Genomic DNA, 27,382 nt, shown 5'->3' with positions numbered 1-27,382 from the left:
AAATTGCTGACAATCGCTGTAAGGCTGCACTGTTTATCAACACTGGCCGATAATAATGGCTATCGATAACAAAATTTGCGTGTGAATGGCAAAGGAGGCCGAGATTTTTGTCATTTGTGTTGTTGGGTGCCTAGAATTCGATTTGTTTCCGTCTCAGGAAAAATCTGGCAGGCAGGGCGAGCAAGTTTTCCTAGTTTTCCCAGTCAAGTGACAAACAAGTAAGACAGCAATTTGGCATGCGACCCGGGAGAGTTAAATGTAAACCAACGGATCTATTGTATTAGATATGGATTTTCGGTATGGTCGGAGCTTTTCCGGGGGCAATGGAAATGACAATGATCCAGGCCACAGGCGATATAGTCGCTCCCGATCCCAGTCCAGGTAATGGTGATTTGTTTATGGTTTAATTAGTGCTTCAATGACATTATTTTGTTTTCCAGAGAACGCTATAGACGCCGCCATTCACGGTCCCGCAGTCGGGAGCGTTCATCGCATTATAGACGCCACCACGACCCCAGCCCAGATCGCGACCTCTATCGCGATCTGGTCAATGAGGACTACCTGGAGGATCAACGCCACTATGGTACGCGTAAAAACTTTGATCATTATCGCCAGCTTCGCAACGATGACGGCCATGAACGTCGTGATCGCGACCATTATGACCGCCGAAATCGAAACGGCAACCATGACCGCCGTGATCGGGACAGAAGTGATCGATGGGAGCATGATTGCTTCGCTTCAAGAGAACAGGATGAGCTTGATCGCAATGAGCGCTGGATGAAACAGCATCGAGAGTCACGACGGCGTAGCTATGACGATTATGAAGAGGAATTGGAGCGCGACAGGTAAGGAAGATTAGAATTAAGTAAGTCCCAAGTTTATACATATGTACATACATATATCAAGCTATGGTTTATAGTATGTATAAAAGAGCTGCTTTACCAATTGAGGTTTAGATTTTCGAGACCGTCATGAGGTTAATTTATATTTTTTAACTTGTAACAAAATATGTAAATGTATACAATGAAAGTAGGAAAGCTGCAAAGTGAGCTTCCTGTATACAAGGCAATGTTAGTGAATTTTAAAGGAATTGCTCGGCGTTCATGAATTCAGACTAATGCATAATTCATGCTAAGGTCTGAAAATTGTACGTAGGTTAAAGCTCTTTGAATAAAATTAATTAAATAAAGAAACGGTATGACTGTGTAATTCTCCAAAAAGGTCGCATTTTTTTATATTTGTCAATGAATATAAATTTTGCCTTGGATATCGGAGAAGTGTGCAGGACCATTGCAAGTTAGATCAGGAAACAGAGGGTAGACTGAGATTTTAACTACAGGAATTTAATAAATTATTGTTCATTGCAGTCGTAATAACGACAATGGCGACAATGATGAGATGGCCCCCAACCACGACATTAGGGATAGGGGAAGGGAGCGATCTCGCGAAAGACGCTATTCGTCGAACGATGACTCATCAGAGCCTGATGATGAGATTCTAGAGGAGCACGAGCAACACCCTAACAGCACCGAAGCGTCCAACAACATCATCCTCTTCGGCTTGAAGAAACATGTCACAGAAGCAGACGTAAAACCTTTAGTAGAGTGAATTACAATAGGAATTAAATATTATACCACCCACAGATCATGGGCGAGCTGATCAAAGTCAACATGGAGGCCGCATCTATTCGCGTAATGAGGAAGAAGCCATCAGGTGGGTTACATTACAGCGAATTAAATATGATTTACATTAGTGAAACAAGAAAAATAAATATAAAGCGTGAGTATTGTGTGACCAGCAAAGAGTTCGGAATAGGATTTATGTATGAAAATCCAATTATACCTGGCTTACGAGATATCAGCATTAAAATTCCACAACAAAATTTTTTATAGAAAATATGAAAAACAGAACCCAAACAAAATACAGTCCCCAAAAATGTTACAATGCTTTTAAAACAACCAACAACATTTTTTGACAAAACATTTTCGTATCTGCTTCTATCTAAAATTTAGGTGCCTCACGCTGTTTTGCATTTGTCGAGTTTAAAACCGTTGAGGAGGCGCATCAATGGATGGATTTGAATCAGGTATCCACTACAAACCACAAAGAAGAAACATGAATCTTCTTGAATCAGTTAAAAAGAAAAACGAAGGCAAAACCCGGTAACATCGGCATCGGCGGCTGAACCAAAAGTCGATGCCTTTGAGTTTAGTTCTCAGAGTTAGTTCTCCTCCATCTTAAAGCTTCTCTAGTCAAAATTGTTCTGTGACGTCGTGAGGAGAACTGAACTCAAAGCCATTATTTCAGAATACGGAGAGCACCAGCTGCACTGCATCGGCGACATCTGCGCGTTGCCCCACAAACACAGAAGCAACCAAACTGGTGACTGTGTAGTCTGTGAAACTTATGATTATTTAGCCTCAGAGTTAGTAATCCAATTCCACTCCCTTCTGTTTCCTCTCTCCCGGACAGGGTTTGCTCCGGCTCGGCGACCATACCGTGTCCATGCAATATAGCCACACACGTATTTCGGACTGGACCTGCATCAAGGTGAGACCAGACTTAAACGTTTAAGATATAAAGCGAATTCATAGACTACTAACTTTTTAAAAATCACGATTTTATTTTTGTTCAGTGTGGTGCCAGCAACTTTAAGCGTCGCTTCCATTGCTTCATGTGTAGCTCAACGCGGGCGGAGAGCGAGACCGCAGTACCCTGTGACGGCGAGGGCATCGATGAAATCAGCGACATCCTCACAAAAAGTATATCCACCATGAGCAATCTCTTTCAATATGCCGTTCTCCCCAGCCAATCTTCTACATACATAAGTCCCCACTAACCTGCCACGCTTTCCCAATGCAGAGATCATGCTGCGTAACCTGGACGCTTTGACAAACGAGGAGAGCGTACTCACTGCCCTCCAGGAGCACTTGTCCTCCGACCAGGCAAAAACCGTTAGCAAGGTGCAGATCAGTCGGGACACCTTGACTCAGGCTTCGCGGGGCATCTGCTATCTCATTTTCGACACTCTTCTCGACTCGATGAATCTGTACAACGGTTTGACGGCCTTGGACCCACCGCTCTCGCTGGACGGCAGAACTGGTTAGTGTTCAGATTCCAATTTACAATTTCTAAGTTCTTATTCTTTTCATATAACACTTTTAACTCTCGCTCTTCTCAGTGCTGGTTTCCTATTGCAAGGATCCCGAGAATCGTAAAATATTTTCAACGACGGAATCTAGTTCATCTAGACCTAGTGCGGGCATTACGGCTATGACAGCCTCCGCACTCAATGGTAACTACACCCTGGCAGATGTCCCACGTCTCGCCGCCTACAGTGCTTCCGTCTATGCCTCGAATCCCGTTGAGCATGCCTATTACGTCCAGTACTATACGGACTATTACACGACAGAAATAAGCAAGCAAAGCGGTAATCCACATCTGACTGAGGCTAACTCGGGGGCTGCAGTGGCGCTTTCGGCCATACAGCGCCAGCAGAAGAAGAATGCTTCGCAGGTCCCGATCAACATGGCAGCGGTGGCAGTTGAAGGGCAAAAAGCCTCGTTTAGTGCCCAAGGCTTGAATACGCCCAAGGGAAACGACGGAAAAATCTACCGTAAATGGAAACAGAATCACGAATTCCGTATTTCCAAATAATCTCTTTGTTTTGCAGCCACTCCCGATGTATCGCAGTATCAGTATGACGAGACCTCGGGCTACTATTACGACCGCACCACAGGCCTCTACTACGATGCGCACTCACAGTACTACTACAACAACGAAACAGGAGCGTATCTGTACTGGGATCAGAAGAGGAGCACCTATGTGCTGGCCACCCCAGCCTCCACCCAGGCAGCACTCCAGGAAGTCCTGGCTGATGCTGAGCAAAAGGAGGAGGAAGCCAGAAAGGCAAAGGAGAAAGAGAAGGACAAGGAGGCCGGCGCCAACAAGCACGACAAGGTCAAGGTGGCCAAGAAAATAGTCAAGGACATGGAGAAGTGGGCCAAACAGCTAAACCAAAAGAAAGACTACACTGCGGTTGCCACGCCGCAGCCAATACTACAGGAGAATGAAGGCGCCAGCACATCCCGGGCCTCGCAAGGGGGCTATGCTGACCTGGGATTCTCGCTCCTCGAGAAAAAGGAGCGTGGGGCTAAGACCGCTGACGTTGTGCCACAGTTGAAAGTACCGGTTCTGAGTAAACTGGCAAACGCCGTAGGAGGGACATCCGAGGACTCTGACGATGAGTCTTTGGGAGTCAGAACCACTGTCACTGCTTCTGCCCAAAGGGCAGCTCCAGACGAAGCGGACTACGTGGACTTTCAAAAACTAACCTGTCAACTTTGCAAGCGTGCCTTCCAATCACTGGATATACTGCAGAAGCACTTAAAGATATCCACTTTGCACAAGGAAAACTTGGCCAAACTTAACCGAAATTCCGTAGAAACTAGCATCGAAGTGGGATTGTCGTAAGTACATTTGTTAACCGATGTGTACTGAACTTGAATTATTATTAAAGCTATCTCTATCATTTTGTAGGTATCGTGACCGGGCCAAGGAGCGAAGACTCAAATACGGAGAGGGCGATCCACCTCCTCCGAATCGTACCAGGGAGCTCTTTGAACAGGATATGAAGACGTTGCAGACAAATCAGAATAATAACGTTGGACAAGCCCCTGTTATGCCCATTGGTTCCAGCAATGTGGGCAATCGCCTCATGCAAAAGATGGGCTGGTCAGAGGGCCAGGGCTTGGGCAGAAAGAACCAGGGTCGCACCCAGATAATTGAGGTTAAACAATAATACCAATGAACTAATTTAAATAGTTTAAATTGTTATTTTATATTCCTAGGCTGACGGACGCACTAACAATGTGGGCCTAGGAAACAGGGCTGGAGGACAAATGTTTCCCGGTACCGACTATAAAACCTACATCAAGAAGATGATGAAGCAGCGCTATGATAACGCTTGAGCGTTCCCTATTTCCATATTTCTTTTATTTCCATTCCTTTTAAGTCTCTATGTAATTAGCAAAGTGCTTACCTCAGCTTCACATCCTCATTTTGTGGTGATCAATTCATTTGTACTGAAGTATATAACATGTAAATAGATAATAAACAAAGGGTGGCTCAATTAAATTAAATTAATCTAAGAAGTTAAAATTTGATATTTAAAATAAGTTTTAATTTTATTGTGTTGTTAGGTTATAATTGTTCAATAGAAACGAGGAAAATAAAAACAAACTAGAAACGTCTGGCGTTATGGCGCTGTTTTTAGATAAATTACCTAATGGCTTTTTTTTATTGAATGATTGAAAACTAACAAAAGTAAAATTGATATATATTTCATAACGAAGAAATTGAAGAAAATGCTTGAAAAGGGTCCAGCTGTGCTTTGTAATTAACTATAAAGTAATTTTAAAATGAATTCTAGAGGACTTTTTAAAATAATGGGAATTGAGATTGAGGGTGTTATTTTCACTCAACGAAATAATGGTTTGAACCAAAGTGTAAATTGAAAAGCTGAAAAATGTTTTTGATTCTTCGGAAAGCTGAAAAATGTTTGGGATTTGTCGAAAATGAAAACAAAATATAAAATTCGTATTGCGCATAAAATATTCAAAGAACGTTAAGTTTCGAGGGGATAATTTAATTGAAGTTCGCTAAGGTATGGTGTGATAATTATGTGGCCACCACTGTATGCTACAATTAAATAATAATTTTATAGTATAAAATACCCAACTTTATTATTTCCCAAGATTTCAGAATTTTTGGTATTTTAAAGACATAAAAAGGCGGTCACACAGATTGCGATTAAAAAACGTGCGCCGGCTTATTTCGCGTAAACACTCGCAATTTGTTTGATTTCCAAGCTTTTCATTAAATATTAGCGACATTTAATGAGCCCTAGAAGTATTCCACCGCTGACCTATAAGGTCGTGGCGGAATGTTCTACCACCAAGGCCAGAGCGGGTCTGATGACCCTCAGGTAAGTTATCTAAACTCCGGGATTACAAGTAACTAACAAATTTCACTCCGCAGGCACAGCGAGGTAAATACTCCGGTGTTCATGCCCGTGGGCACTCAGGGAACACTGAAGGGTATCCTGCCAGATCAGTTGATAGAGCTTAACTGCCAAATCTTGCTGGGCAACACTTACCACCTTGGGTTGCGGCCTGGGATTGAAACGCTAAAGCTAGCCGGTGGTCTTCACAAATTCATGGGCTGGCCGAGGGCTATTTTAACAGACTCTGGTGGTTTCCAGATGGTCTCCCTGCTGCAGCTGGCCGAGATCGATGAGCACGGTGTCAACTTCCGATCGCCCTTTGACAACAGCCAATGCATGCTAACGCCAGAGCATTCCATCCAAATCCAAAATGCCATTGGCGCCGACATTATGATGCAGCTGGATGACGTGGTGAAGACAACAACCACAGGTCCCAGGGTAGAGGAAGCCATGGAACGAACCATACGCTGGGTGGATCGATGCATCGAGGCGCATGCTCGTGATGACGACCAGTCGCTGTTCCCCATTGTCCAGGGCGGCTTGGAGGTGCCGCTTCGGCAGCGTTGCGTGTCCGCTCTGATGGAGCGCCAGGTGCGCGGCTTCGCTGTTGGTGGATTAAGTGGCGGCGAGAGCAAACACGACTTCTGGCGGATGGTGGATGTGTGCACCGGTTACCTACCCAGGGATAAGCCCCGGTACTTAATGGGCGTCGGATTTGCAGCGGACTTGGTGGTGTGTGTAGCCCTTGGAATCGATATGTTCGACTGTGTGTTCCCCACGCGGACAGCTCGCTTTGGCTGTGCCTTGGTAGACAGTGGACAACTGAACCTCAAGCAGCCCAAGTACAAAATGGACATGGAACCCATTGACAAGGACTGTGAGTGCAGCACCTGCAAGCGGTATACACGCTCGTATCTACACCACATAGCAACCAACGAGAGTGTTTCCTGCTCCTTGTTAAGCATCCACAATGTCGCCTATCAGCTGCGATTGATGAGAAGCATGCGGGAGGCAATCCAGAAGGACGAGTTCCCACACTTTGTCAGGGAATTCATGAAGAGACACTTTAAGTCCGATCCCATACCCGCTTGGATACGAGAAGCCCTGGTAGCGGTTAATATTCAATTGCCAGCAGATCCTGAGAAGGCAGTTGCACCGGAGGAGACGCCAAAGACAGAAAGGAAGCAGCAGCCGGAAAAAAATGTGAGCCAACAGGCAGCCACTAGTTAATATCACCACCACAGACCTTAATTTTTGGATATAGTGTTGGTTTTATTAGCATTAATATTTACCAACAACATGGCTATTCGTTTAATTAAACAATCATTTAGTTATATATGTAAGACTTGTATTAAAATGACAAAAATCATGTAAATTTTAACAATTAGGAAATTAAAGAAAAAAAATACAAAATATAAACTTGTTTATGAAATTAGACAACACTTTTAGAGAATGTATTCGAGTTTTTTCTGGTTTTGAGTTTTGTTTGCCTTAGTAGAGCGTTGAGTAAAGCGCTAATATTTAAATATATTTTGAATGTTTCTATTTCATAACTGAATCTGTTCTAGAAACATATAAACTTAATTGAATCTTAACATATTCCATTAAAGAAGCAATCAAAGATTAACCTTTAAAAATATCCATATGATCTCATATTTAGGTACATTTTATTGTGATTTTTATAAAAGTGAACGCTTTGCCTTTAATCAAGAGATCTTATTTATAAAAACCTATCTTAATAAATATTTTCGATCTTGAGACTTTTGCGATGGTAAGGTTTGGAAGGATGACCACATCCTTTTATTTTCATAAAATACATGCAGAACAATGTATATACACCAAACTGTTTTCACTTATCTTTTATCATATAATAATATATTTTGTATACTTTTTCATAAAATCAAAATATCTTAAATACCTTTCGAATCAACGAATAGATAGACCGAAATTTATAGGGCATTGAAATACTGGTTTTTGATTCGTCGCCGCAAAAGCTTTCGATTTACCTATGGGAAAAAGCTCCGTGGGCCGAAGTATGACGCATAACGCAAATCGGTGGCGATCGCGGTTCTCGCATGGAACGGCCGCCGACGACGACCAGTCCAATTCAGTTGTTTGTACTTGATTTTCGTTATTTTTCCGCTCCTCCTCGATCGTACGTACTTAGGCTACATGTGGCGGCGGTCACGAAGAAATGAACAAGAAATAGGGGAAAAAAAGAAAACAAAACAGATCGTTAGGAGCACCAACAGATCGCTTTTAACTCAGTTCTCGCGGGTCTAAGCTCTGGGAGCAGTGTGCGTCAGACTGGGGCGGGGGGACCTGAGGTCCGAGAGAGATCCAACCAGAGCGAGGGAGAGAGATTGTGGCAAGTGGTGTGGAGTGGTGCTGCTGCTCGAACGGGTGCCAGTCGGTGGTGGATCGTTCAGTAAGTGCCAAGCGTTGTCGCCTCCACTGATAGCTGCTTTTTCCTCGGTCGTCGCGTCGTCGGTTGTCTAACGGTCTATTGCGGCAAATTGGCAGCGAGAAGCCCGCGCTAATAATAATTTAAAAAATACTAAAAAAAGTATCTATCAAAAAGTGGAAAATCTCCAATCAGAGGATCGGAAATCCATATCAAGCATACGCCCCAATCACCGACAATTGTAAGGAGTCCCCCAAATTTATTAGTTTGCAATGACAATTAATCATGGACTTGCAGTGCCTGGCAGTGTGTGTGTGTTACTATACGATGGTGTGTGTGCGAGACTGCTGCTGGAGTGTGTGTGTGTGTGTGTTTGTGTGTGCGTGATCGCCTCGTATCGTTGCCAAATGTGGTCAAAGCAAAATAACAAAAAATATACATATACCGCATACATTTAAGCAACTCGTAAACAATTGTGTGCTGTAAAGTGCTTTTTATGGACTTAAAATAACAATAAAAAACATTAATAAAGAAGGAAAGTCAAGTTGTCGTCAGGATCGCTTTTGTGGAAACCTTACATAAAGTATACGCCTAGTATACATCTGCACAAGTCCAAAAAAACCAACGATTTTCACGTTTTCTTCACGGTTGGCTCAGCTCAGCGGCGGCACTCTTCTCGTTCGCCTTTATTATTTATATTTTTGTATTTGCCATCGTTTTTGGCTTTGGCCTGTGTGTTTTTGAATTTTCATGGTTTCATTTCTTTAAATAAGTTTTATTTTTAGCATTTTTAGTTATTTTTGTGTATATGTTTTTTTTTCTCACCAAATTTCGCTGTTGCCCAGTTCGCCTGATTATTTTTCGAAATGTTCATGCCGATTCTTTGGAATATTCATGGGCTTTTCTATTCTCTGTGTACACAGAATGTGTGTGCGAGAAAAGTGTGAAAAGATTTGTTTAAATTTCGGTTAGGGAAAAGGTGCATATACAGGGTGGATCGAAAAATAGGTGAAAACTTTGGGATTTGGCTTAAGTTTTACTTATAAAAAATAGGGCATATCTTTTGCAGATATTTATAAAATTAAAATTAAAGAAACAAACGACTAAAAGATTAAATAAAGGCTCAGGACTTGAGAGCTTGAACGAGTGAACTTTCTGGGTTTTTCCAAGATGCTGCCTTTTCTGCATAACTAAGGAATATACAAACATTCTTAGCTCATTTAATTTATCATTTAACTCAACAGACATCCAATTTAGTGGCAGGAAAAAGTATATTATAAAGCTGTCTCCTCCTCTTTATTTCTTGCGGTCGTGTCTGCTTTTTATGGCACTTTTTTTATTTTTTGGCTGTCTAATGCCACTATTGCCTCATTTTTCAACCACTCACATTTAGCTGGCCACAATTCATAAATAAAAAGTAAACACACAAGGCAGCAGCCGATTATGATTGAAGGCACATAGCGAAAAAAAATTGAAAAAATACTCTTTTTTGGCTTTTGATTGTTGGCCTCCAAATGCAAAGTCTCAGACTCAACCTCCGACTCATTTGGTCAATACCAAATGGCAACAAATTGCCACCAAAGAGTGGCCAAAAAGGCAACAATAAATACAAGAAAAATTCAATGATTGCTGCTAATCATAATCACACCAGAATTTGTCAGTTCGCACCGTTAGTGGACCCTAGTGAACGGTCTCTTCTTGTGCTTTGCTTTGTATTTATAAATTATGACACATTCGACAGCCGAAGAGTGGCTCTCTCTCTCTCTCTCTCTCTCTTATTGGTATATAACTCTTTGAACAGCTGCTCGGTGGGCGGAAGACTCGGGGGCATGGCCTCAGTTTTGTTTTTATGGCCGCAAAAACACATGCAAAATTCGTCATTTCCCAAAGAGAGAGGGAGAGAGAGAAAGAGGGAGAGAAAAATAAAAGAAGATCAGGGGCAATTAAGAAAAGTAATTATGGGGAAAAGAAAACACAAACACACAAGGAAATACACTTTCGCGCCTTTGTCTTTGCAATTGATTAATTTCGTTTTCACTGTCACAATGCTAAAAAAAGCTCATTTTAATTATATTAATTAATGAATGCTTTCTAAATGAGCGGAAATTAAAATACAGCTTTGCAGGCTTTTAGGAATACTTAAGATAACTTCAAAGTTCATTCAAGTTAACGAGTTAAGTTACAAATTAAGCTAAGGTATTTCCCAAAAATTCAATATATTCCACTTAATACATTTTTCAATAACAAAAACTACTCACACATTTATTCTAACTGGCTGAAACAAGTTTTTCATTTTCATTGCCAGAATGCAAATTTCGATGAGACAAAATTCAAATTCGAAAATCTTCTATACAATATGTTCGCTTTAATAGTTATTCTATGCAAATTGTTGTTTGCTTTTGTATTTGCTTAAAAATCAAAATAAACGGAAATTAAAATGGAATATTTGCACACATATTTAGTTGCTTAGAAATCAATGCTCCTCACTGATTTAAGTTGGTATGAACTTCCAGTGTTAATAGTGTTAAAACTCCACTGAAGGAAAGGAATTACCCAGCCTCGAATAGAGCACAGATCACTCTCCAAATTTTTAAATGCTGATTCATTTGTTAAAAACAAAAAAAAAATTTCTCCAAAATCAAAAATGTTTATGTGTGGGAGATTTACTGTACGGCCAAAGGTAAAGACGCTTAGTCATTGGACCTATTTTTGCATCAGATTTGCGGCTTAGAAACACCCACCCTAATGTATTGGCTATGTGTGCCGTAATCTACCAATGGTTATTTGCCCATTTTTTTGGTCATCTAATGTTGCTTTGCCTAAACGATATGGCAAATATTTGGATTCTGGTCGTACTCGTTTTTCTCCATTTCAAAATTTTGCGATTTTCGGCGGCTTTTTGCCAAGTGTGGGTGAATAAACTTCATGGAGCTTGATCAGTTCTGTTTTTTTTCTTGTCCGATTCCAAATAGCAATAAACAAAAAGCGACTGGGTTGACAATGAATGGGTGTTGACTTTGAAAATACAAAATAATAACAACAATAGGTGATTTTAGCGTTGCTCTTCGAGAGCGAGAGTGAATGGTTTGGACTCTGGCGATTTGGAGTTGAATGAGAGTCAGGAGGGGATCAACCTTGAATTAGGAAATAGTGAGGGATAAAGTTTGAGTATTATGAAATACAAATTATTGTTTCCTAAAATAATAATAACTGCCATTGTTCAATAAAATATATATAGAGAATATATAGAGAATACATACAAGGCGTAGATTTAATGGTTTTAAAATAGGCTAGCAAAAATTTGTTATTTTATATTAAATCAAACTAGTATTGTTTAGCTTATGGCTGAATGAACGTAAGAGTTGTTTCCCAAACGGTGCAAATGAACGTATTGCTTCATAATTGTTCATTCTTGTTTTCCTGTTTAAATGTTGTTCACTCTGTTCATTTTTGCTCAGATGCAATTCCTTTGCAAAGGTGCAGGTCCTAAAGTCTGTAAAAGCTGAATTAAATGTATTAGTACTTTTTTAAAAATTTATTAATATGTTTTCATGTTCAGTGTTATTCTGTATTTTATTTTGTCATTTTCACATGTTTTGTATATATGTTTGATTTGTTTATTACTTTTTTATCGTAATTGAAATGCTGTATTTAGTGCTTTAAAATTTAATAAGTGAGTAATAACTGAAGAATGAGCAGTGAGCAATGAACAAGTGAGCAGTACTGGACAAGTAAACCATTTTCACTCAAGTGAACAGTATTTACCAAAAACTAAATAAAACAATTATTAATCTTTATTATATTATATTGATCACTCTGGCTTATAGAACTCTCACTAAATTTTATGTAGGTTTAGAAATTCATTTAACCAAAGAGACAAATTGCTGACTGTCGCATTAGTGACCGTTTTATCCACAATATCCGAACCCCTTGCCATTTGACTTTGATCTCCAGAGCAATAAATATAAAATTTGAATAGCCCAGCACATAAATCAGAGGTCACAATTTGATATTCGGTTATTATTAAATTTTGTTTCTTTTAATTTTAACTCGTCGCCTCTCTCTCTCTCTCGGGCACACAGGCGTTAGTTGAAAATATTTACTAACGAGAGGGACAGAGACACGAAATGGGAATTAAAGTTGCCGAGTCGGAGCGGGGCATTAATAAATCAAGTTCAATTCAATTAGTGCAATCCGGGGACGACACAAACATTTTCATCCCCACCCTCAACCCCTCCAGTCCCTCCATTTTTCATTTGGCCTCTCATAACCTACGACAATTTATAATGCTGCGCAGAAATGAATGGAAAGACTGCGAAATTCAAATGCGAATGCAAATTCGAAAACGAAAACGATGCGAAATGACAATGAAAACATTGAAAAAGCAATTCACTAATAATGCAATATATGCGGGTATCCCAATAAATTGTTAAACAAATGTTATTCTGTAATCAATAAATGAGCCAGTGTCTGGTGAATTATTTATGCGGAAGTGGAAGCCGCCCACTCAGAAGCGACAGGGAGACATGTTGTAACTGTCAGCTGGGTGGGAGGGCCTGCCATAAAAACATCGGCTTTATATATACACTTATCGATGGCTAAAATTTCGATTTCAGCATGATTTTATTTCCCACCTTAAGCCCGTAATTTTTACACGAAACAATGCCAAAAAAACACTGCCAATAATTCAATGATGCGCTATAAAGGGAATTATTTAAATGCTTGCAAAGATCTCAACAAAAAACGTTCAATATAATACGGATGGAATGTGGCAAATGTATAAAACATACAATACAATCCAATTCCGACTTGCATAACACATAACACATATTTCATATTTTATTTATCTTTTTTGTTGTTTTGCTGCCCAAACAAGAGAGCCAAAAACTTTCTTTGAATAAAAGAAAATGCTGGCAGAATGTTGGAAAAACACACATTTCAATACGAGTCCTATATCTATTGGTGTTTTTATTTTCTATCTGTGACCTTGTCCCCGCCTTTTTCAAATCTTTTGGCGACTCGCTCAATCTGGCACACATTTGGCACGAATCGATGAACCGATCCGGAATAGATTTCACGATCCGCTGGCAAATTATATGCAAACTGCAGCTGACTAATGTCTGGAATGGAATGGAATGGCGCTGATCGCATCAATCGTCTGCTGTCAATAGCTCACATATCTTGTGCTCCTCACATCCACAAAATTGCAATTCAAGGCAGACATTTCGTTCAGCGTTTTGGCATCGGATAATTCGCTGTTGAAAATTGTCAAAGCAACAAGTTCGCATATTCTCGGCCTTATGTATTTGCGCTTATGAAACGATATTCCAAGATGAAATCAGTAGAGACCAAGGCTGAAATCTGTTTTGAGTATGGATTGGTGGCCTGAGTGTTGACATCTTGAATATTAATGAATAATTCGGGATGCGAACTTGAACTTGAGTGATGACAAACAGACCTTCAATGCAATTAGGGGTCTCAGCTAAGATCGTGTTTATTGTGGATTATAGTATGTTAAGAAGCTGAAATAGCCCATAGCATCGGTTTTGCAATGAGTGAATGAGTGGGTTGAGTCACTGTAATAGTAGGGTAGTCTAGTGCATCAAATTCGATATATTACAACATGTTTTAGGGTATCATAATATAGCTAAAAAGCTGTGCATCATCGATGGTTTCATCATCATTTACTTCTCAACATTTGTCTTGCAACATTTTTTTGTGCTCTCCTACATGTTAGCTTAAAATTTTTACACATATTCTACCAAAATTAAGGGGATAATAAGAAAACTTTTGTTTAGCGATGCCCAAATTTCTATTTTATTTACAACAAACAACCTTGTGTATCTTGTATATAATGTTTCTAACAAAATTAGCTTTGCAACATTGTCTTGAGCAGTTCCACATGTTAGATTGAGGTTTTATTTGCTACTCTCTATAAAAGTTAGAGATAAGAAGAATGACTCTTTGTGTTTTATTAGATACAGAAAACTTTAGGTACCGAGTATTTAATGATACATTAGTCACATTAGCCTAGAGACCTTTTCTGGTGCCTTCCGCCTAGTTAGATTTAAGCTCTTTACAAGTCGTATTCCATAAAATAAAACGTAATTAATCAATGCGATTTGCCCTTCTCTTTCTAAAATTTTCTTAAAGTTTAACTTCCTTTGATATACACATAAGACAAAATTACAATAAGTAAATGCCTTGTTAAATTGAGATATTCAATTAAATCTCAAATTTCTGTGTATTAATTTCCTTCCCGTTTGAAATCTCAATCACGTGTCCCAAGTGAAAACCACAACTTTATAAATGTACTTAGTTTTCTTTAGTTCTAGAAGATCAATGCGGCCTGACTGTTGTGGTTGGGATCACATAATGTTATCAAAGCCTCCACTTGATTAACTTTTCAAGATGAAAGGCCTGGTGATCTGTTGTGGATTGATTGTTTTGGGGAAACCGCAGGCAAAGTCAAAGCAGGAACCGTTTTATATTACACTTGTCTCAGCGCCTCTTGATAGAAATGTCAACTAATCAAGTTCTAATGGACTTGACGCCAGCCCATTGGGGTTATACCAACCCCCGGCGATCTCGGGCTGTCTCCGAAATATTCATAAATGTCATCGTCAATTCTAATTCAGATGGCTCAGATGGTTAAACTCAATTGGACACACACAGATCTTTAGATCTTTTTAGAAATGTTAAGGTCAATGCAAATTGGCTCGAGAACCGTTTTCAATTATGAATTCAACACCAGAAATATTTCACTGTACATATATTCGAACATATTGAAGACTTTTCTTGTTTATTGATGCTTGGATGTTCTGTATTTACGTAGAGTGTGAATTGAACTGGTATTCAATTTGAACTTGCATTTTAAAGTCCTTTGAAATATTTAATTTTTAAGTGTCCATTGGCAGAGATATAAGAGTGGCAAGGGTGAGAAGTGCGCATAGAAACGTTCCAATGTTCAGGAAAAAAATACTTTGCTAGCTGGTCGATCTAAATTTAGTAAAAGGCGTGGGCCGTTTAGCATTGAACAAGACCAGGGTCTGTGACGCGCCTTATGGTTATCCCAGCCCCAGCGGCCAAATGGAACTTTCTATACGCATCGATATACATCTAAATAAATATACATTTGCTGATTTTCTTTTGCAGAACTTTGCTGATAAAAGTGCTACGGAACGAGCGAGAGATCGACAAGATGCATGTGCCATTATAGAAAGGAAACAAAAGGGAAGGAAAACTTTGGAGCAGTATCATAGCCACTAAGCAGGTCCTGCATTGAACCTTTGTTATATATGGAATACCGATAACTGATATTATATGTGAGTAAATTAATACTACTTAAATTATATGTGCATTAAATTATATTCCCCAAATTCCAGATCTTAGAGTACTGTGAACTTGAGTGTTAACTTTTAACTACATATATAGAAAACCCGCTCATACACACACAAAGAACCTACAAAATGGGTAAAGATTACTATAAAACCTTAGGGCTGCCAAAAACTGCCACCGATGATGAGATCAAAAAGGCCTACAGGAAACTGGCCCTTCGCTATCATCCCGATAAAAACAAAGCCGCCAATGCCGAGGAGAAGTTCAAGGAGGTCGCCGAGGCCTATGAGGTCCTGTCGGACAAGAGCAAGCGGGAGGTGTACGATAAATACGGCGAGGATGGTCTGAAGAGTGGCGGTAAGTTGACTTTTCTTATATATGTATTTTGGATTCAACATATTTATAATATTCCCTATTTTCAGGAACACGAAATGGCGGTCCCTCGACCAACTCTTTCACATATCAGTTCCATGGAGATCCGCGTGCCACATTTGCCCAGTTCTTTGGCAACAGCAATCCGTTCGCCTCGTTCTTCGACATGGGCGACAATCTGTTTGACAAGAACGTCTTTGATCTGGACACGGAACCCGACTTCTTTTCATCGCCCTTCGGTGGCATTGGATCCCGTCATGGTCTCGGAAGTGCCTTCAGGTTGGTCCATCTCACTTGACTCCCAGATTTTTTTTTGCTAATCTGTCGTAGGCCCTCTTTCAGGTCACACTCCTTCAATGTGCACACGCCTTTTAAGAAGGAGCAGAAGCAGGATCCTCCGGTTGAGCATGATCTCTATGTGACGCTCGAGGAGATCTACCACGGCTGTGTTAAGAAAATGAAAATCTCCCGGCGCGTCGTCCAGCCCGATGGTAGTTCCCGCAAAGAGGACAAAGTCCTGCAGATATCCATCAAGCCGGGCTGGAAGTCCGGCACCAAGGTCACTTTCCAGAAGGAGGGCGACCAGGCGCCCGGCAAAATCCCCGCCGACATTGTGTTCATCATCAGGGACAAGCCCCATGCGATGTTCAAGCGTGAGGGCAGCGATCTGCGCTACACGGCGAGACTGACGCTCAAACAGGTGAGTTTTTTGGAAATTACTAAGGATTTATTCAATACGTAATTACTTAAAAGTCGAAAGAAACAGGAGTCATTTTATTATCCTGGTGAGAAGTCATAGAAGAAAATGAAATTGAAATGAAATATTGAGATTAAAGATAAGGATAAATGAAAATTTTATTTGAACTGAACTATAGATTACTCATATTTATATTTGAGTTCTTAAATATGAATCTATTAATAGTAGGAGTATCAGAAAGAGAGAGAGAAAGAGATAGGAAACCGGAAACGGAAATAGCTAGGGAATACAATGACAGAGAGTTTGTTTATTCTTGAATTAGAAGTATTTCCAGCTAAACAGTAAAAACATTTGAAATAAGATATTAATAGGGCTGTCAAAAAGTAAATTGATTTGTTAGTTGAAAATCTGTAAGATGTATAAACAATTTTGAATTATTACTAGCTTATTTTGTTCAAGAATTGTCTAAAGAGTAAGAATATTGAAGATGTCAAAATTCTTATTCGGTTTCGTTTAGATGTGTTTGATTGGAAGTTTAATTTAAATATTTGGAACAATCTCCTTTAAGATTTAATAACCCATAAGTGTAACCTCTTCAGTGAAACCTAAGCTTTAGAGCGATCTCTGTGAGATATCAGATATTCTCAGTCGAGACCTGCGGTTGGGTTCTCACAGTATGGCGCTCAATTAGAGGCGCAGCCAGTGCCTAAATCAAATTGTAATGAAATCAGGCAGGCATTATGGTTATGGCAAATTTACCATATACGCGATGACCAGACGAGCTCCGAAGCAGCCAGCCAAATTGGTCAACATGGTCAAGTTTCAATTAACGGAGACAGAGCAGAGATTTGGATTGAGGGAGGAGGAGGAGGCACGATTTTGGCCAACAATCTGCTCTATAGCGGCTCCCACTGAGGTGTTAAATTTTTACACAGTCGCCAGCGCGCAAAACTTCGCACAACATTTTTTGTTTGTTTGTTCACTTAATATCGCAAATATGGTCAGGTCCAAAATGAAACTAAAAGGAAAACACAAACAAACTGAAACGAACCGAGAACGAATATCAAAAAATTTTGAAATACTCAAAACTAGCAGACGAACAAACTGAAATGACACGCCACTGAGTTTGCAGTCATGTTAAAATTGTTAATTGCATTAAGTAGATTAAATAGTTGACTTGGCTCGGTTGGGGATTTTTAACATTTTATTGCTTGTTAGTGCGACAAATTTAGTAAATAGTTTTGGGCTTCTCGCTCGGTCCCCGAACCGCTTATGGCATAGTTGGCCAAATATTTTCGTTGCCTTTATTTTGAATTTATGAATTCCATATTGGTTTCGAACATGAGCTAAAAGTGTCATGTTGTTCTTTCTATATAGAAGTATTTGACACGGTTTGGGTAATGGGAATGGCTTTAATTGAAACATATATTTTCTAGACAGGCAATTTTCTTGGCTTAAAGTAGTATTTTGTTACCGTGGCCTTAAATAATAATCTAATATTTTGATAGAAGACACTTGTTGCTCTCCTTTAGAGAGTCTTTTCCAAACTGGTTTGTTTAAGGCAATAAATCTTAATTTTTATAAGCACTTGCTTAACCAACTCTCTTTGCAAGATTCTTTTTGCCTCAATAAAGCCACCGCCATAAGGCAATTGAAGCTCTCCATATATGTTCATCCACATAATTGCCAACAAAAATTTCAATTTTTTCTGTCATAATTTGTTGTTGCCTTCAACGCTGCAGCAGTAAATTTAATGCGACCCATAAATTACATCATCGTCGTTTACGATAAAATTCAAGTCAATGAGTTTCGAATTAATTTTTTTCTCTACGCTTTTGGTGTTATATTATATTTTATGCATATGACCGATGATATATGGACTTAGCTGAATCTACAGCACGTTTCAAACGTTTAGGGTTTGTTTCAAGTTTTATTTATCATTACTAAATAAGTGTATTTAGCTTTCTTAAAAATGGTACATAGAAAATAAAAGACTTTAGGAACAGTTGTTAAAATAAACAAAGATGTTTGATCTCTAATAATTCAGTTGGGAATATAAGAAAAACAATCCGTCTTGCCAAGAGCTCTCATCAGTAGAACTGCAAATAACAATCGATATCAGAATTGAGTATTTTTATGCTTAAACCAATAAATATTGAGAGTAAAAGTCCTATATATGTATGCACTTTAAATTCTAGTACTAACACAAGATAAATATTCTCCAAATCGATATAAAGAACCTTCAAAGTAATGCGCTTTGTATCAGGAAAATATCACAAAGTTTGATATATCGTAATTGGAAATATGTATTTAATGGTAACATTTTGTATTCATCGAAAACATATTCCAAAATGTTTAATCTAAGTGTTATTTTTTTATTTTTAAAATCTATATTTCCCTCAATCATGGTTTTAACTAAAGTTTGTGAATTCTTTTATACTTTTAACTTATTTCCGATATATCAAACAGAATATCGATTAACTTTTGACAGTTAATCGCTGGCTTTAAATATCGACTTTCCCATTGTCGATATTTTTTAGTTTTACCAGTGATAGACAGAATGTGTTGCATTTTTCAACTTTTGGATTCTATTAACTTTAATTATTATTTAACAATTTCCCCCAAATATCCAAGATTTTCCTTCTGTGTATATGACTGACTAGGGGGATACATACAAATATATATTTTCGAAATGGAAATCAAATTTAACAATGGTTTTTGTTTTCGAGTGCCTGCGTCAGAATTCTCGCAAATGCAGCAAACTAAAATTGATGAACAATTCAAGGATGTACGAGTATGGCTAGGACTCACCAGCAGGACCAGGGAATGGTTGTAACTGATGGCCAGACGATGTCTGCCCAATGGCATTGTCATTCGATTGGTAGCCCGGTGGTGTACTGCGAAATGATTTTGCTCCGAGTGGAAAGAGTCGAACCCAAAAAATAGGAAGCTCTATACAGAAGCATTTGGTAGTCGAAAACTTCGTTTGCATTTTGATGACAGTTGTCAAATGGGGAGGAGGAAAAACGTTTTTGAGGGGCTCACCACCAAAAAAAAAGTGCCAGAAGAATAATGCTTTATGACATGCGATTGAATGTTGTTGATTTGTTTTTCTCAACAAAAAAAAGAGAGACTCCTGCCTAAACCTTCACTTCATTCAGCGAGAGTAATTGTCTGGGACAGCCAGGGAAAAGCCAACAAAAAAGCTGGAAAATATATGACAAAATTTATGTTTACTGCCGGAAACTTTCCGTTAAGAGCTGAAGTCGACATTTAGATTTATCATTTAGGGAATGATGTCTCTCTCTCCTGCCTTAAAAACGAGTTCCAGTTTCGGTTTTTCTAAATTCCCCTTTTAGGCCTGATCCCAGATACATCGATGGGAAATGCTCGCAAAATTTTATTGAATCGCTATTCACGGTTTTGATTCCCTTTATTTATTTTTTATTTTCTTTTTTTGCTGTTCCCTCCGTTTTGCTTCGAACTTTTTTATGCTTCAGCTTCCGTAAAAGGTAGCAAAGTATTTAAGCGTTACAGATTTATACAAATATATATATGTAGGTATGTATGTTTTGACTTCTTTATGTTTTTTTTTTGGCTGCGACAACATTTTCAACATTTCCATTAAAAAAATATTGATGCTGGTCGCCGTCATCATGGGGACAGGTTGTAATCGTTGTTTTTTGTTGTCGTTTCTGGGTCTGTCGTCATCAGTTTATGTTGTCATCGCTTTAAATTCGCCAGTCGGCAAAAATACTCAAATACCCGATCTGCGATATAAAAGTACGCCCATATGTACATACAATTTATATATAAATCATATATATTTGTATTTAAATATTCACAAGGTGTGCACTTTGGTTTTGTCGCTATTTATTTATGTTTGAAGTGATTTTTTGCGCTTGAATTTATATCTTATTTGTATTTTATTGGGTGAGGCTCAGAGGACATTGACAACTATTTAACACGTGTCCGGCAAGTTCTTTGGTTACAAATCACTTGTGACAAGTTATGGCATGGCATAAAAAAAATATTATATCAGTCGTCGTGGATAGGAATCTTGGGGATTGGCCAGTTATTCGGGAATAGATCAAATCCCGTTTGTGTGCCGTTCATAAATCATTTGTTGAGGAAGGGTTTGACATCCCAGTTATTGGTTGTTTATGGGTTCGAAACGAGACTTTTGAAAAATGAAGGCATTACCAATCTCAGAGTGCTGGAATGTGGCCCCCGAAAGGATTAACGCGGACAATCTGTCATATTTCTGGGGATATTTCTATAGAACTTCCATTCTGCCGTGACATATGCTAACAAGACAAGTCAAAGGAGATATACATATGTTTGGGATTATATATCATTTCTGCTTCACGTTATTCAATCTACAGATTCTTTAACACTGAGTTTGTAATGTGGTAAAAATTATAAGTTTATTCCACAATCAAACAATGAAGTTGTTTCTCTTGGAAAATCAACTGCAAGTGGTTGAGTTATTACTTTATTTATTATTTATTTATTAATTATTTAAGGGTGTTCTTCCCTCTTATCAAAGGTTCCTTTACACCACTTTATCCATGCACTTCCATGAGTAATAGTTTTTCCAGGTATTAAACCATTATTAAAGCAACAACTACTTTAAAGATAAGATAAAAATCAAATGCAGTAATTGATATAGCATTTTCTATCAAGAATTAAATCATCTTTAACTTAAGGAAAGATTTCCCAGTGGAAAAAGATTCAATGAGACATGTTCTTTGGGAATTAATTGGTTAAGCCACATCAATGTCGTGGCCCAAAACAAAACCTGATTGATGCCCATCTTTTAGTGGGCCAATTAAACAAATCGTATGTCAAAGAAGTATCAATGAAAGTGTCTGGAAAGTGAAAAGGAAAAGCAAACAAAGGAGCCAGAAAAATGGACAAGGACATGGAATCGTGTCAACAACATGTTTAAACACGAATTAGGCAACATAAAAAAGGATTTACGAATGTTATGTTCGATACGAAGGCAAACACAGGACCTTCGAAAACTAAAGACGGAGTAAAAGCTTCAAGGACCTCAGAAAAAATAAGGCATTGGTGGTGGAAGGGGGACACAAACAGGATTACCCAAAAAAGATTGATAGATCCCACTCGACAGTGGGACTCATGTGGTTGTGTTTGTTCATTTCGGGTTCGAAATTGAGTTATTGGCCGGGGTATTTGCTGACCATTTTGATTGATAAGCCAAGAACGGAATTAAATAAAAAAGCATGAAAATTTATATTTATACATCTCATATATTCTTTATTTGCAGGCTCTGTGCGGCGTTGTCTTCCAAGTTCCTACCATGTCCGGCGACAAGTTGCGCATCAGCACCATGCAGGAGATCATCAAGCCCAACACGGTGAAACGGATTCAAGGATACGGCCTGCCCTTCCCCAAGGACACCACCCGCAAGGGCGATCTCCTGGTGGCCTTCGACATCCAGTTCCCGGAGAAGCTGACCGCTGCCCAGAAGGAGGTGCTCAGGGACATGTTATGAGCGACTTGGACGACTCAAACTCTCCCACATAGTCCGATGGAATCGGACTTAGTCATCCCACAACACACACACACACACACACACAGCACTAAAAATCAAACCGAATCCATATATTTCTCTACGTTCTATTCATTGTTTAACATCGCATCGACGAGGTCTTTCCCCATTTTGCTTGTTTTTTGTGTTCAGATCTGCGCATTTTTTACAGGAACTCTATATTAACAATCGGTTTTGCTCATCGACGTCGCGAACATGTTTGCATAATATGTATGTATGTTGACCATAGTTATTATATCATTAATTCTTAATTTATTTGTCTAAATTAAAGCTACATTTAATAAAAATTACACACATTGAAACATGTGGAAGAAAAAACAAGCGAATATGAAAGAGTTTTACTATCAATTTACATTTATAATGAATGGGTTCTGTGGAAATTGATTTTTTGTATGGCTTTAAGCAAAGAATTAAATAACTAAAAAATGTTTATGCATATCTGAATATTTAATTTTATAAAACAAAACTCGAAGGTCTTAAATCCACTAAGATTGAGTATCTTATTTAAGGTCAGTTATTGTCTTATGCTAGTTTTAACTTAAATTTATTTATTCATTTAATTTATTCATCAACTTAAAACATTACTTTTAAAGAAAGTATGTTTCAAACTCTTCATGAAATTTACAAACATTTAAATATAAAATATCTTGCAAACATTAGTAACAATAAACATCGAGTGTGTTTCTATTAAGGTTATAACACAATATTGTTGTTTTCAAACTATAAAAGATACAGAACAACATACTAAGAATTTCAAATAATTCAAGTTTATCTAATAAATGATTTTTTTTAATTAAACAAGTATGTAAGCTGCAATCTATTGAAACCGACTGAACTGGCATTAAATGGAACATGAAAATTGTCAAGTTCAGTTTGTCTAATTAAGTTAAATTTACGAAAAACTGAAATTAAACAGGGCGAAAAGCAGAATATAATGTTGAAAAATAAATGTTGCTAGGAACATGTTGAGCAACATCCATTGTGTTGCAAATGTTGATAATGCAGACGTTCAACATTCACAACAATTTGATTGTCTAAAAGCTTCATAGTTTTATATTGTACTAAAATTTTCAGGGCTCTCATTCAAGGCCACTATCTTGAATTTATTTAAAAAATTCATTAATTCGGACTAAGCTATCCGTATCCTATTTGTATTGCATTTATAAATTAACAATATTTAAAACAGAACATGCATTATGTCTGTCAAGTCATGCTCCTGTAATTGTAAAGTTACAAAAAAGAAAACAAGTAAAAGTGGAAAAGTGAAAATTCCAGTTGGTAATCGCAAAGCGTTTGCCTAATTAGCTGCCAGTCGCCACCCCTAAGTACCAAAAACACTCCCATGTCAAACGGAATGCTGCTCGTTAAGTCATTAAAATTGCATGAAGTCAAAACTTTATGGTCTGCAAAGTTTGCGTCAAAGCAGAACTAACCCAAAAAAGGAACCGGGAAAGAAAGAGGAAAAGCTAGAGAAAGCCGAAAAAAATTAAAATCTGCTAAAAGACTGGGAAGAAAGTCCGTTGAAGATGCGAGGAACCAGACCAACATCAAAGCTGGCAAATGGTAATTCGTTTAAAAAGAAAGCCAGCGACAGACGGGACATAGACATAGACGCATTTCATTTGCAGACAATAAACAGGCAGTTGCTCCAGAACCAAAACCAGGATTGGGACTAGGAGTAGGAGCAGGAGCAGGACCACCAACGAAAAAAACAACAGCATCTGGAGGGCAAAGTAAATAAATTAAATTTTGAACAACTCTTTGCATACAAAATAGCGGGCAGGAATGCTTGGCCGAAAAAGAAGCTCAGAAGCTTGCTCAGATTTCAAACACATGCCAGGAGACGAGCAGGAGTAGGAACAGGAACAGGAGCAGGAGCAGGAGCAGGAGCAGTGGCTGTGACCAAGATGAGCTCTGTGCCATGGATATGAACGTAGTCGAGTCGAGTGTTCGATCTGCACGTGCCGGGAACACTCCACAGACCTCTGGCTCTGACTCAGTAACAATTCGTTGCGATTTTCCACTTATTTGCAGGAAAACCAAGGATAAAAAAATGGGTACACTTGGAAAAATACCCTAAGCGGGGGGTTCACATAATTGTTGAAAAATGGTATATGTAAAATATATGTTAATCTTTAACAAGTGAACAAGATTATATCAAATAACATTGCTATATAATAATTTATAAAACCTTACAATATATTAATTTTAAAACTAAAGAAAGACAAAAGGCTGAGGTCCTAGAAATTTCTATTAATTTTTTTATCATAATACATTTTACAGGATTGATAAATCACCACAATTATCCAAGTTAGGTAAATTTTTAATACCTTTACTTAAAGAAGGAAAGAACTCCTTTTATCATATCTATAAGATATGACTTCAACTAAGTTAAATCGTATTGAGAAATTTGCCTAGAGTCTTGAAATATCTTTAGGATCTTTCAGGACTTTTATACCAACAAACTTTTCCTCTGTGTAAACTCCGAAGGAAACCTCAAAATTTGAGGCCGAAGCCAAAGCAACCGGATGAGCCAGCAAGAAGCTCCCAGCGCCATTACCATTGCGGCCTGTTTTGGGGCAAAGTCGAAATCACAGAGAATCATCGACAACTGGCAAATGTGTGAATTGAATTTTCAAACAATTTTCCCCCGTGCAGAGTGCAGTAGTCCTCGTCATCGGAATCAGGTTTGCTGCTTCCCGGTTTCAGTTTCTGGTCCTGTCGCTTTTCAATTCCCTCCTGCCACTCCTTGTCCGAGGGAACAGCGTGCATGATTTGAGATTTGATTTGGACGGCGGCGGCTACACATTACAGTCGCCATACAGCCTGAGCTCTCTCCCATTTGGTCCTGTCGTCCTGTTCTCCGTTTGAAGCGGCTTTTTTCAACATTTCGCTCACGTCTCGGATGTTTATGCCATTAGCGTTTAAGTTGCCCATACAAAATGCGACTCGTAAATAAGCAAACGTTTCTTTGTTTTGGTTTCCTCATCCCTTCAGATTTTTTTTTCAACTCAGACTCTTCGATTGTTGCGGCAATTGCCATTGGTAATCGATGCTGCGGCTGGTTATTGAAAATTATAGAGGGGATACGATAAAATTCGATAAAATTAAAGAAATTGCGGCGTGAAATGAGGCATTTTAGTTAAATAATTGAACAACATTATTTGGTTACATCCATTTGAAGGCGGAAAATGATTGGTTTTTGAACAAAACATAAAGTATTTCAAAACATTAAGTATTAAAATGAGCTCTTGCTTTTATAGTTTGCATAGTTTAAAAACAAAATGGTGTTTCTTAAATCAATTTAATTTAGTGTTAGTAGAATAACTTCCATTTAAATATATAAACTTAACGAAATGAGGATCCAACTTTTGTGTTACCTTTATTCATTATATACTTAAATTAAACAAAAATTTGCTGCATAAAAGGATATACCTTAGGGACCTAAAAGATCATCATTATTTATTATTTGAAACACTTCTTTAATCATATCTAAATTTACAATTTCTATACACTTGCACAAAATTTGGTTGTAAACCTTAAAAGCTTAAAAAAGCCTAGAAATATGCAACACACATGGAATAATTTATGTTCTGTAGACCAGTCAGCAAGAGGAGCAGGAGCAGCTGCAGGTGAAACAGTCCGGAGATTGCTCGAGATCCTGCTGATCCATGGCCTCCTGCTGAGCCTTCCACCGCGCTGCCCGATAGAGTCTGCGGATGAGATCGCCAAATGGTTTTCGAGGTACGATTTGAGTTGCAGTACTTTGAAACTCGTAATTGTAGTTTTTAGCAGGAAAGGAAAACGTATTTTCCTCATAAGGAATGGGCAGAAGTTCGGGCAAAGGACTCTCCTTGGGAAGCTTAGCACTTTTTGCCTGCTTAACTTTTTTCACACGCGGCAAAATCTTTTTCTTCAAGCTCTTTTTGGGCTGATTTTCCACTTCGATCAAGGTGGGCTCCACGACGGGCGCCTTAGAATCCTTTTTGATTGTATTTTTCGGGGTTAATTTTTCCTTCTTTCCTCTCTTGGCCTTCTTTTTGCCCACCAGCGGTAACATCTTCTTTTTCTTTAGGACCTTCCTCGACGGATTGGCCTCCTTGGTTGGTGTCGGCTCTGTGATAGCTGCCTGGATCTCCGCCTCAAAGGATTCTTTTGCCTTGGCCGCTTTCCTTTTTAGCGACGAAACCATATTGTAGCGATGTTGTATATTGTTAATGTTCCGCAAGGTTCTTTCGAAAGAAAGTTCTACTTCTTTTACGGCCAGCAGCGTCTCGCAAATATCGTTATTTATCATTTTTTCACGAGGAAATTTTATACAAAATAAATATTGGAAAATTCAAATACTACAGGACAGATGGGTTGGATAAGTGGAAATGAATGGAAACTATGGAGATTTTGTCACCGAAGGAATATCCCAGGCATTCTAGATTTATACGACAATTTGTCATTTGGGAAATTCCGATATAAACTGACACGTACTTAACACACAAATCTTATCACGCCGTCAACCGATAAAGTGCCTTTGTGGAAAACCCAACAATTCCTCCCGATTACTACTATAAATAGGGTGGAAAGCAATGCCAAAATCCAGTTTGTAGTTGAACTTGCTATTGGAAAAATGCCTCCACCGCCGCACCATCCCCACAATCCGCCGAAAGGACCTGCACATCCTGGTGATCACCATCCGCATCCGGACCCGCATCACCCACACGGACCACCGAAACCCCACCATGGACCTCACTAAACCATCCTTCAGTTGGATAAAATTAAGTTTACATATGTCACTAATATATTCTCCTTAAACAAAAGGTTAAAAACTTGTAAAAAACGCTGTATTATTATGTACGGGTTGCAAAATTAATAAATTGTGTTAGACTATACCTATGTTTTTGTTAAATTAATCATTAATTTAATTAATCATTATATATTCGTAGTATGAAATTTGCTAAACTTTATTTATCATCGTCGATTCATCAATCTTAAGCC

General features: G+C 38.6%; 4 protein-coding genes across 9 annotated transcripts; 3 read left to right on the top strand and 1 right to left on the bottom strand.

The window, feature by feature from the left end:
- Nucleotides 1-64: 64 nt before the first annotated feature.
- On the top strand, nucleotides 65-5,288 carry LOC110185898 (RNA-binding protein 5). Of its 3 annotated transcripts, XM_020954910.2 has the most exons (13): nucleotides 65-218; nucleotides 285-381; nucleotides 441-845; nucleotides 1,368-1,587; nucleotides 1,644-1,713; nucleotides 2,013-2,086; nucleotides 2,473-2,550; nucleotides 2,636-2,762; nucleotides 2,863-3,102; nucleotides 3,182-3,616; nucleotides 3,674-4,469; nucleotides 4,540-4,789; nucleotides 4,851-5,288. In XM_020954910.2, the coding sequence occupies exons 2-13, from the start codon at nucleotides 287-289 to the stop codon at nucleotides 4,968-4,970; spliced, it is 2,910 nt and encodes a 969-aa protein (XP_020810569.2). In that variant the 5' UTR covers nucleotides 65-218; nucleotides 285-286; the 3' UTR covers nucleotides 4,971-5,288. The 3 variants fall into 3 exon arrangements, with proteins under 3 accessions (XP_020810569.2, XP_086688307.1, XP_020810570.2); XM_086832181.1 differs by lacking the exon at nucleotides 2,013-2,086 and having other exon boundaries at nucleotides 87-218; XM_020954911.2 differs by having other exon boundaries at nucleotides 149-381.
- Nucleotides 5,289-5,763: 475 nt separating this feature from the next.
- Tgt (tRNA-guanine transglycosylase) lies at nucleotides 5,764-7,417 on the top strand. The gene is made up of 2 exons (XM_020954805.2): nucleotides 5,764-5,986; nucleotides 6,040-7,417. Exons 1-2 carry the CDS (start codon nucleotides 5,898-5,900, stop codon nucleotides 7,232-7,234), a joined length of 1,284 nt encoding a protein of 427 aa, XP_020810464.2. The 5' UTR covers nucleotides 5,764-5,897; the 3' UTR covers nucleotides 7,235-7,417.
- Nucleotides 7,418-8,034: 617 nt separating this feature from the next.
- LOC110185622 (dnaJ protein homolog 1) lies at nucleotides 8,035-22,719 on the top strand. Of its 4 annotated transcripts, none has more exons than XM_086832180.1 (6): nucleotides 8,035-8,159; nucleotides 15,564-15,733; nucleotides 15,794-16,103; nucleotides 16,169-16,397; nucleotides 16,461-16,818; nucleotides 22,109-22,719. In XM_086832180.1, the coding sequence occupies exons 3-6, from the start codon at nucleotides 15,878-15,880 to the stop codon at nucleotides 22,334-22,336; spliced, it is 1,041 nt and encodes a 346-aa protein (XP_086688306.1). In that variant the 5' UTR covers nucleotides 8,035-8,159; nucleotides 15,564-15,733; nucleotides 15,794-15,877; the 3' UTR covers nucleotides 22,337-22,719. The 4 variants fall into 4 exon arrangements, with proteins under 4 accessions (XP_086688306.1, XP_020810231.1, XP_020810232.1 ...); XM_020954572.2 differs by having other exon boundaries at nucleotides 16,449-16,818; XM_020954573.2 differs by having other exon boundaries at nucleotides 8,035-8,649.
- A 3,132-nt stretch (nucleotides 22,720-25,851) lies between these two features.
- LOC110185951 (uncharacterized) lies at nucleotides 25,852-26,831 on the bottom strand. Its single transcript, XM_020954970.2, has one exon. The coding sequence runs from the start codon at nucleotides 26,688-26,690 to the stop codon at nucleotides 25,998-26,000; it is 693 nt and encodes a 230-aa protein (XP_020810629.2). The 5' UTR covers nucleotides 26,691-26,831; the 3' UTR covers nucleotides 25,852-25,997.
- Nucleotides 26,832-27,382: the final 551 nt, after the last annotated feature.

Source organism: Drosophila serrata, unplaced genomic scaffold, assembly GCF_035046125.1.
Source record: "Drosophila serrata isolate PLE 108 unplaced genomic scaffold, ASM3504612v1 contig_245, whole genome shotgun sequence".
NCBI classification, from domain to species: domain Eukaryota; kingdom Metazoa; phylum Arthropoda; class Insecta; order Diptera; family Drosophilidae; genus Drosophila; species Drosophila serrata.
The sequence above is the reverse complement of the archived record's forward strand: the minus strand, read 5'-3'. Positions and strand labels throughout refer to the sequence as shown.